Source organism: Rhipicephalus microplus, chromosome 2 (assembly GCF_043290135.1).
Source record: "Rhipicephalus microplus isolate Deutch F79 chromosome 2, USDA_Rmic, whole genome shotgun sequence".
Classification (NCBI taxonomy): Eukaryota; Metazoa; Arthropoda; class Arachnida; order Ixodida; family Ixodidae; genus Rhipicephalus; species Rhipicephalus microplus.
Window position 1 is genome coordinate 155476114 of NC_134701.1, and position 11296 is coordinate 155487409.

The 11296-nt window shown below is 43.0% G+C and overlaps 1 protein-coding gene across 1 annotated transcript in view; it reads right to left on the reverse strand.

The window, feature by feature from the left end:
- LOC119169701 (disintegrin and metalloproteinase domain-containing protein 10) overlaps nt 1-11296 on the reverse strand; it is a 52956-nt gene that overhangs the window by 26168 nt on the left and 15492 nt on the right. The window contains exons 2-4 of the mRNA XM_075885610.1: nt 4581-4807; nt 2812-3168; nt 424-616 (exon numbers count right to left, since the gene is read on the reverse strand). Coding sequence (XP_075741725.1) covers nt 424-616; nt 2812-3168; nt 4581-4807 — 777 coding nt within the window. The remainder of the gene's footprint in view (nt 1-423; nt 617-2811; nt 3169-4580; nt 4808-11296) is intronic.

Here is an 11296-nt window from a genome sequence, read left to right on the forward strand (position 1 = left end):
ACCTTGACGCCTACGACTTTTAGCTTTCCTGGCCGTTTCGATAATGGTATCGATACCAAACTTGGTATGGCATAACATGACTGTATGAAAAACATATTTGATTTGTCATAACATGAAAATAATGATATTTATGTCATGAATATCATGATTTACATTTCATGGTCCTGCAGCTCTTGCGGTGGTTTCGTTCACGTGGCATGTTGCAAAACTGGTATGGTATGGTTGCAAAACTGGCTAATGTTAGGCGTATGAGCGCCCCTTTCCTTGCGACTAAGTTGAAAGCGATGCGCGCTTGGCCCAATTACGGTATCGCGGTCTGTACTCCTGAAGGCGAAGCGTCCTCCAAGTTTAAGTCATGGTGCACTACACTGTTGAAAGGTATACGTATACTTTAGGGCTGCCATAATGCATAATGCAGCTCACGTTGCGATCTGGCAATCCAAGCGAGTCCCAGGATTCCGTCAGCGAAGTCTCGGAAAGTCCAGGTGTAGGCCAAACAGAAGTCGTCATTGTTCTCCTTCGAGGTGAGGTGAAGCAAGTAGGCCGCGTCTATTCCATCGGAGCAGAACGGGTTGCCCTTTTTGACGCCCTCGGCACAGCTACGGCTGTCGTTGATCTGCGCAAGAGCGAAGTTTGTTGTCCCCTCTCATTTCTAGTTCATAAGCAGATTAGCGTTGTTTAGTGGTATACGAGGACAACGGAAACGCGATCAAGTTTGAGGTATACAGTTGTGCGTTCATTAACATCTATTGGAAGCGCCGCTGTCAACATACACGCGTGCAGGGATGAAAGGCCTAACAAAATGAGCGTTGCAACGAAACCTTCGCCTCAAAGCAAAGAAAGGGGGCCAAGTTTTGCAGTAATGGTGTGAAACTTATGAAACAACGAAGCTGGTTGACCTTAGGAACTTCACGTGGTCCACTTGGCTCGTGCTGCCTCTCCTCGACGTAGACAAAGCAAAGTCGAAACGCAACCTGTCACTGACCATGCGAGAATGTCTAAATTCCAGTGACACAACTAACGTGCAAAGTGCTTTCACGGCTGTCGCATCCCCGGTACAAGCGTGTGCCTTTCGTAACTCGCATCAACGGCTTACGTGTTCGGCAAACGCGGTGCGGCTGGCGGCTGCGCGGTTGATAAAAAGCGGTGCGTTAGAAGCAGACACCCAACGTTTTACATTATTAAGCTTCAAGGGCTTCGCACTCATAGGGGCCCTGAAACACTTTTCCAAGTAACCATGAATGGGTACACCAACAGAGCCTAATTGCCTCACGATTTCACTGCTGCAAAAGTCTTAAGAATCTGTACAGTACGAGCGGAGTTACAAAGATTTGTCGCACGCTGCTATCGCATTCTCCCCTTTCTCGAACTGACGAAAGCACTGAAAGAAAAGCAGGGAGGGATGGCATGGGCAAACGAAACACGTCACGTGGGCCTTGTGGCTATGGTGACCTTGAGCGCTTTTTTTTTCTTTTTTGAATGCGCGGCTTCTTTATTTTGATTGAGCGCGCAAGCGTGTACAAGTCGCAGCTTCCCGCTGTAATCTCTGTAATGAGCGAGCGCGCCATCTTCACATCAGCCAGTGGCTGATAGAAGGCAGTTTACGAGTGTTTTTTTTTTATTTTTCCTTCTTTTGTCGGGAAAAAAGAAATTATTTTTAGGTGACTTCAATAATTTATTGTGAATTCCAGGTCATGTCCTGCGCTATAATATTTGGCCCACTCGTTCTCGGGAGCCTCTACTACCGATTCAGCGTTTTCTTACCTTGCTCAACAAGTGTTGCAGAGCCCCTTCAATGAGCGCAGCAATCAATTAAGGGATGAGTGAAGCAATTAACGCTTTAGCAACAAACTGCGATGTTAAATCGCATAATGCTAGCAGCCATCTTGTTAATAATTCGACAATCATGTTGCTACGTTACGCTGATGTAAGGAAATGCGACTGCTGCGTCGAGTAAGGTGACAGCCTTGTCTATCGCTTCAACGTAGACAGAGAGGTTAGAACACAGCACGTACAAAAGTATGAGCCCGCTGCCGAACTCAACGATTCCTGTCGGAGCCACGCAGCCCACCCTCCAGTACTACCCATGTGGCTTACACGTAATGAAAGACGGTTAGCTCGTTTCTTATCCGCTTGAGCCACCTTCGTTGGCAGCTCAGTTCACACGTTTTAACAAGCCCGTAGAGCATACCACGTGCGAGGCGATTTGTCGCCCTAGGAACATTACCCGGAACTTCAAGGCTATGCTGACAGCGACGGCGAAATTGGACCTAAGGTAGTCATATCATTTCCATCGCAAAAAAAAAAAAGGGGGGGGGGGGGGTATTCGCATAGGTGTTCAAGGTCCGAAGGAATACAACCGACTTCAAACTTTCAAGGCACAACGCGCGCTTACGAAGAGTTCGGCAATCTTTCTCATCAGTCGGCAAATTAAAACTCACTAAGGCTCAAATATGGCCGTTAGTTTGAGTCTAAAGAAGTTTTTCTGATTGCTATATTGGTGACCCTGGGTCAGAATGTGCCTTATTGAGAAAGAATTTACCGAGTCTGAGTCCGGCTGAGGAAAAGCTTGGTGAATCTGAATTTGGGTGAGTCTGATAAAAAGGTTGGGTGGGGATTCTGAGTGCGATTGAGCCTTAAGCAACAAATATATTTCTTGAGTGAGTGAGTTAGTGAGTGAGTGAGTGAGCGAGTGAGTGAGTGAGTGAGTGAGTGAGTGAGTGAGTGAGTGAGTGAGTGAGTGAGCCCCACCTTCTGCCGATCATATCAGGCCCATTCAGTTACCCCACGCTCTCCTTCATTCGAACTGACCCTGATCTTCTGGACGATGAAGCTGATGTCCTGGATGCCTCCAAAGCTGGTGCGCCGATAGACGGCGCTGGCGCGGTTCACGTGTGACGCGATCAGCGCCGTGATGCGGGCGCGCGTGCGCGATGGATTCTGCTCCCCTCTGTAGATGTGCTCGTACAGCAGGTGGTCCACGGACACCTTCAAGTTGCACACGCGCCGAGAGTAGACGGGCAATATGCGCCCCGACGCGTTGCCCGTCCCCTCCACGTCAAAGCGTGCGTCAGGCAGCGTGGTTTTGCCGCGGTTCTTGGAAGATGCCTGCCGTTCGCGTTTTGGACTCGCCGTCCAGCGCTGGACTGTGTCCCGACGGTGACGGACCTGGAAGGAGTAATATTTTGCTAGTTATGAGCAAACTGGACTAACCGGGAAAAAGACACAGGTTAGCTTGTGCTCGCATTGCAGAAGGGTAGCACAATGGTTGTCTACATTTGCGTTGCACTAGGGCTTCTTATCTTGTTAGACTAAATTGCACCAATATTATCACCGGCTGTAAGATCCAAAATCAATAATAAATTGCGCTTCCAGCCACATGTTAAGCAGGGCTTGAACCTGCAATTTCCAACTCAGTTTCCCAACGCGGTAGTCAGTGAAGTCACCGCATACAGTTTCCCGTTTCGGAATGCAAGGTGGCCGACGGAACTTATTCGTAGACATCAAAACATGCAGTGATAACCTGAAGTGCAGGTTAAACATTAGGTTGTGTGCCAGAGGTCGCCTTTTCAAACAGTGTGTACGACTGTCGGCTTCCCATAAAGGAAGCCGCAGCTGTGCCATACCTTGGTCATACAGCGCCTGTGCGTCAGACTTGCTCTTCAATGATCCCAAACTTGTCCCGCTAAGCTATCTACTACCAAGAAAAGACCTAGGCGTCAGCCTGGTCAAGAAGATGAGCTGTGGCTGAACACGGGAAGCATCAGCGAATTTATAGGCGGGAACATTTTGGTGGCTTCAGCAACAGCCCACAAACAAGTAAGCCTCAGTTCGCCGACTGTTGATCGTTACACAACTCCATATTCAGGGGAGCCTTATGACTGTCTGTTTCAGAACCACATTCATGCAATATATGCGTACCTCGTTCGTCACCGTTGTAAATTGTTTTTGTTGAATATTCCGGTGCGAGATCCCACTTACGAAAATTTGATTGATATGTGGGATTTAACGTCCCAAAACCACCATATGATTATGAGAGACGCCGTAGTGGAGGGCTCCGGAAATTTCGACCACCTGGGGTTCTTTAACGTGCACCCAAATCTGAGCACACGGGCCTACAACATTTCCGCCTCCATCGGAAATGCAGCCGCCACAGCCAGGATGCGAACCAGCGACCTGCGGGTCAGTAGCCGAGTACCTTAGCCACTAGACCACCGCGGCGGGGCCACTTACAAAAATAGTTGAGTGGTGACAGTACTACTGCATCGTCTTGATATCACAATGTTCATACGGCGCAAGCGCATCTGCAGCTGTTCCTTATGACGTCCGAAGTGAATGCGTTTTCACATCTACGTCAAGCCCTACAGCAGGCCGTACAGAGCTCGAGTTCTCACGTTCTTCTGCACACCGGCTGCCGAATAGAAGAAACGAAACGAGGGCACAAAAGAAAGCAGGAGTTCCAGGCCCCTACGGTTTGGTGATACAAGTCATCAGGCACGGTCTATGCGCATGACTACCTTAGGTAGAGTGGCACGTTGCGCCGCGGCAGTGGCGGCGAGATTAGCGCGGCTCTTCATCACCGAGTCCATCCAGCGTTCTGTTTCTCCGCGCACTCCGCACCAGCCGCCGGGCGTGCCGGTGTCCGGAAAGCGCGCGTCCCTGGCGTCGTAGAGCACCGAGTGGAAAGCCTTGGGTCCCGAGAAGAACCGTCGCGCGTTCTCCACGTAGTAGCGACCCGACCTCGACTGGATGGCACCGTGGAACACGCCGTCCACCAGGGCGCCGTACACGTGGCTCGATGGCTCGCCTGTTGAATGCAAACGGGATATGGTTCACGGGGACAGCGATGTACGTGAATGACAGGACGCGAGGCGATTGGTGCAACACGCCTACGAAATAACGCGTAATACACAACAGTCGAGAAAAAAATAATCTGGCCACGCAATACGAAGACACATTTGCAAATAAAGGTGGATTCACACGAGGCAATGGAATAGCAACTTTCGCAGCAGACGGCGCATCACGTGACGTGCGCGTCATTGAAACTTGCCGTCCTCGCTTGATCCGCTCTTCTCGATCTACTCGCGGGACGAATTGAAATGTGTCACCACTATATCGATCCTTCTATTTGACGGTCGTCTGCCCTCAATCGAGAGGATTGAGCGTCAAATCTGTGAACATTGGTCGGATTGGCTTGGCTAAGAAGCAGGCTGATGGCTTAAAAGCACCGTATTTTAGTTTTTTGGCAATGAGCAAATGTGTTTCGTGTGACAGTGGAAAGGCAAGTGGTTTTTGGTCGCATAAGCGGGCTGCATAGACGTCAGACTCTACCCAGGTGGCACTGTGAAAAACGCCGCCATCAGCGCCCCCCATCGACATGCTGGCCATAAATGGGTAGTGCAAGTGAGCCGTCCGCAAGCGAACAACGTTACTAGTAACGTTGCAAGCGAACGTCCATAGGCCCCCCTCTTTCGTTGGCCTTGAAGCGCGCTTTCCTGAAAATCAAGGACCTGGCAAGCTGTCCAATCTGTCCTGTCCATTCTCGCTTAAGAAAAGTGCGAAGCTCATCAAAGCAATATGTGAGTACAATGCGAAAGATCTATCTGTTGATTCGGCGAATAAGTATACAAAATGTACTAATAGCAGGAGATTTTAATGCGAAAAGCCATAGCTGGGGATGAGACAAATTAGATGATAGAGGTAAATTAGTAATAGAGTTTATAATAAAAAATAACTAAATCATTTCAAACGATAATAAAAGTGAACCTACATTTGAAAACTCAAGGGGCAAAAGTTGGATTGATTTATCCATCAGTTCAGACAACCTAACTAGGGAAATTAAGACGTGGAAAGTGTTAAACGAACCGTCATATAGTGATCACGAACTGCGAGAATGTCTAAATTCCAGTGACACAACTAACGTGCAAAGCGCTTTCATGGCTGTCGCATTCCCGCAATTGATGCCTTTGGACTTGCCTTTGTGAAATGGATTGTCTTATTTTTATTGCCGCCATTGGTATCTGCATTTTGTACTTAAGTTTTATTGATGTTTATTGTTATATTGTTTATCGTGTTCTCTTCACTTGTGCTACCCACCCCTCATGTAATGTCCCTCGGGACCCTTGAGGTACCACATATAAAAATAAATAAATTAATTAAAATAGAAATATTTGAATAGTCCAAATCACAACCGTTCAAAATAACTAAAAGAGGAAAACAGAAAGCAGTGACAGATTTACTAAATATCAATTGGGAACTAGAGTCACGAAATCTTCATAGTGCACAGGACATAGAAAACCTAGTACAAATATTTTATCAGACTCTTGAAAATTTACATAAAATATGAAAAACGTATTACAAAAGATAAGAAACAGGAGAAGAGCTGGTGTAATTCGGAATTCTAAATCCAAAGGAAGAAAAGTTGGAGCGATTGAAAGACGGTTCAAAAGAAGCAGAGAGGGGAAATAAGAGTAAATTTAAAAGAACAATATTACGAAGAACATAAATTACATGTAGATAACATCGCACAGGCGAAAAAGGAAGATTGGGATACCTTCCTTGCAAAAGTAACAAAAAATTCCTTTAATTTGGGATAAAAACTAGCTAGGAATGAAATCAGAAAAGCAGTTATCATAAATAGTGGGATAAAATAAGATGTTACATCAACAAAGTCTCTATCAGTAACTGTAGAAAACATCATAAGTGAACTTTACGAAAGTGCAGAAGAGAATTAAGTGAACGAATCAAAATTAGGAAAGTTGGAAATAAACAATTACTTAGAAGATGACAAGGAATTTACCCACCAGGAAGTACAAACAATCATTAGATATCTAAAAAAAGGCATTCCTCCAGGACCAGAAAACTTAACAACAGAATTCATTCAAATAATTAATCAAACGAAAAATACGCCCTTTGTAAACATTTTTAACAGTTGTTTGAAATTTGGATGTTTTGCTAAAGAGTGGAAAATATCAAAAATAATTTTAATCCCGATAAAGCAAGATCAAAATATTCCCTCAGACTTTAGATCAATTGCAATAAATTCAATGTTTGAAAAAATACAGGAAAGCTTACTGAAAGATCGGTTGTATTACTTTTTACACAAAAATTACTACTACTTAAAAATCAATATGGGTTTAAATATGGCAATTCAACTACACACGCGTTGGAGAACATAAAGAAAAAAGTAGATCAAACTATTCTAGATAAAGAAGTAGCTCTAATTATATCCATGGATATCAAAAACGCATTCAATACCATTGACAAAAAAGAAATAATCAGGTACTTAGAAGCAAACAATTGTCCAAAAAATTAATAAAATAACCGATGCAATATGACAAATCTGAAAATTGTATACAGAAATGAAGATACTGAAATACTGTATCAAATAAAAAAAGGATGTCCACAAGGATTCCCATTAAGCCCATTACTATGGACCATAATGATAACTGAAGTACTTAGGAAAATATATCCAGAAAAACATTCGTGCAAGCATTCGCCGATGACATAACATTAATAATTGAAGGAACCTCAAAAAGAAACTTACAAGATAAAGCTAACCAAACACTAAGTATATTTATTACACAAATGGGGGCAAGAAAAAAGATTGAATTTGATGCAGTGAAAACAGAATTAATGGTTGTCAAAGAAAAATATTCAAAAAGCCCACCAATACTTAAATTAGCAGAGGACAAAATAAAAATGGTACAACAAATGAAAATATTAGGAGTAATAGTGGATAAAAAAGTTTCCTTATATTAAAGAGAAAATAATTGACTTAACCATCAATTTAAATAAATTCACTGGTAAGAATACAGGTATCCGAAATAAACAACTTAGAGAAATATATACAAAAGGAACGGAAAAAATAATAACTTATGCAGCCCCAATATGGTATAAAACATAACTACGGTAACTAAAACATAAAATCAATACAACGGAAATCATTACTCTCAATAACTAAAGCCCATAAAACAGTTTCGAACAATGCATTGAACGTGTTAGCCGATGTACCTCCGGTACAGCTAAGAATAGAGAAAAAAATAGAAATTTATAATATCATGAATAATAGAAAACAATTTATCTCGAACGATATAATATTTGACGCAGACTCTATTTCTAAAAACATTGACAAGTGGAAAATTCATCCTTCAAAAAGACTAAGTTTTAAGTTCGATAAAGTGTTGAACCAAATAACAGAGTATAAACTTTATACAGATGGTTCATGCAATGAAGCTGGAGTGGGTGCTGCTTTTTTAGTTATGAAGGAGGAAAAAAGTAGATACTAAACAATTCGCATTACCAAATCATAGCAACAACTTCAAGGCGGAAGCAATAGCAATAGCAAAGGCAGTAGAGTACATCACTTTAAAACAAAATCAAAGCACCTATCTTTTGTTGACAGACAGTTGTCGGTGCTCAAGAACATAAACAACTAAGAAAATCTTAACCACTATATATTTAAAATCAAACAATTACTGTACAAAGCAACACTAAACAATTCACAATCATTCTAACTTCATTCAAATCATTCTAACTATCATTCTAACTAATCATTCAACTAAACTAATCAATCAACTAAACAAATCATTCTAACTAATGTAAAAGGACATAGTGCAAACATTGACAATAAGGCAGCAGACGAATTGGCAAAAATGGCAATAAGATATGAAGAAGGAGTAAATATCCAAATCTCAAAAAAATTTATCAAAAAATATTTACAGAAAAATTTATATAGAAAGGGGAACAACTGGGGGCACAGGATATAATCTATAGACAAAGTTACATACATAATTGGATACAGCATGTTAACCAGATTCAAAATCTGTTCATCGCAAACTATCAAATATCACAAATTTTAACAGAACATAGAAGGTTCTCTCATTACTTGCTCGGGTTCGGTATTATAAGAAATAGGCTCTGGCCCTGTAATATGGAAGAAATAGATCTGGATCATTATTTTAAGGAATGTAAATTAACAGAAAAACAGAAAAATGTTGTAAAAGTTGTGTAAAAACCCCACAAAAAAGTATGAACTCATTGATAATGTACAGGCCGTGGCGGTTCTGGAGGAGATGGTGGACATCATAAATAGTAAAATGTAAATTAAAAGATATAAACTAAATTAGGCGAATGGGAAAAATAGAGAGAAAACTAAAAAACAATCAATAACAAAAAAATGAATTGCAGAGTGCGATTCTATCAGAAAAAAGGATAAAAAAGAATAAAAACAGAAATCAGGGAAAAAGAAAATAAGAGGGACCTATCGGAAAAAGGACAAAAACGCCGAGAGAAATAAAGTCCACCTTTTTTTTAAACACAAGAGAGGGAAGACACAACACCGAGATTCAGCACCAACCATAATTGGTCCCAAAACACAGGAGGTCAGCAGAGTCTGGAGAATCACTAGTAAAACCAAAGCCTCAGATTTCGGGTTCGTTCGCTCCATCCTCCTGTCTCGGTACCACATATCCCTCTCAAATAAGTCCTCCATATCTCCCTTCAGCTGCCAATATCTGAGAAGGGATAAGGCAACTTGGAGTGTCGACAGCAAAGCCTCCTATGGTGGCAACTGACGGCATTCATATGTCCCTTCAGCTGCCAATATCTGAGAAGGGATAAGGCAACTTGGAGTGTCGACAGCAAAGCCTCCTATGGTGGCAACTGACGGCATTCATATGTCCCTTCAGCTGCCAATATCTGAGAAGGGGGCAGCTCGGAGTATCGACAGCAAAGCCACCTATGGTGGCAACTGACGGCATTCATACCTCCCTTCAGCTGCCAATATCTGAGAAGGGATAAGGCAGCTCAGAGTATCGACAGCAAGGCCACCTATGTTGGCAACTGATGGCATCAAAAGCATCGCCATAAACCATCTAAAACCCCGATCTCTACCAACCGCTTTTTCGAACAGGGGCCTCATATGTCCTACTACACTAAAAGGACTCTCGTCACTGGCATGTTCGCACCCTGGAATTCAAAATATCTATATCTAGGGGTATACAGGTATGTATGTATGTATGTATGTATGTATGTATATATATATATATATATATATATATATATATATATATATATATATATATATATATATATATATATATATATATATATATATATATATATATATATATATATATATATATATATATATATATATATATATATATATATATATACCTGTGCCTACATGACACACGTGTAAGAATTATCATGTTTCCACAAGTCATATATTTCGTCATCCACTGACGTCACGTAACACAAAATTTGGTATATGTGGAGCCAGAAAAACGGCTGCGAGCGCATCATGTAGGGCCCAACATACTCTTATGTAGCGGTGACGCGCGCGCACGCTGCGCACAGTGACGCCACGTTAGCAAAACGTGAGCACTCTATAGTCTGACACCAGGCGCGACCAGCGTTCGTCGACGCGGCCCGATGGCAACCGGCGCGAAATGCCACATGCTGCATTTCGCACCGATGCGTCACCCAGACAACTATGCGTCTCCCTCTTTTCATGTCGGAGGGACGCCGGACGCGCTGTAACGCACGTGCGTCAAAGCAACGCAGCGCGGCGCATGCCTATGAGTATATGGCAGGACCGGTGCCACAGGACCGGTGTCCTCAGTGACAATGCTGGCGTGACGCGACGAAATGAACGCCGGCGAGCACGCGCACCGCGCCGCGTCGAAATGTATTGGGGCCATGACTGTAGCATGTAGTCATCTTCTCACATGACATGCATCTCATGACTATTACGTTTGCACCAGTCACATACCTTCGTCATCCATTGGCGTCACCTAATACCAAATTTGGCATATGTGAAGCTAGCGAAATGACCACGAGCGCATCATGAGTGTGGCATGTAGTCATGTTGTTACATGACCCGCATTTCATGATTATCATGCTTGGATGTGTCATTTACCTATGTCGTCCGTTCGCGTTGCGTAATACCGAGTTTGGTACATGTAAATCTAGCGAAACGGATGCGAGTGGATCATGAGAGCAGCATGTATTCATGTTGTTACATGCCACGCATCTCATGTTTATCATGTTTGCACCAGTATCATACGTTCGTCTTCCATTCACGTACCTTAATACCAAATTTGGTATAGGTGAAGCTAGCGAAACGGCCGCGAGCGCATCATGAGCATGACATGTAATCATGCTATTACATGACAGGCATGTCATGATTTTCATGTTAGGTTCTGTCGCTTGTGTTCGCCATGCAATCATGCAATACAATAACAGTTTTGCAACATGTCGTGTGAACGAAACCACCGCAAGAGCAGCAGGA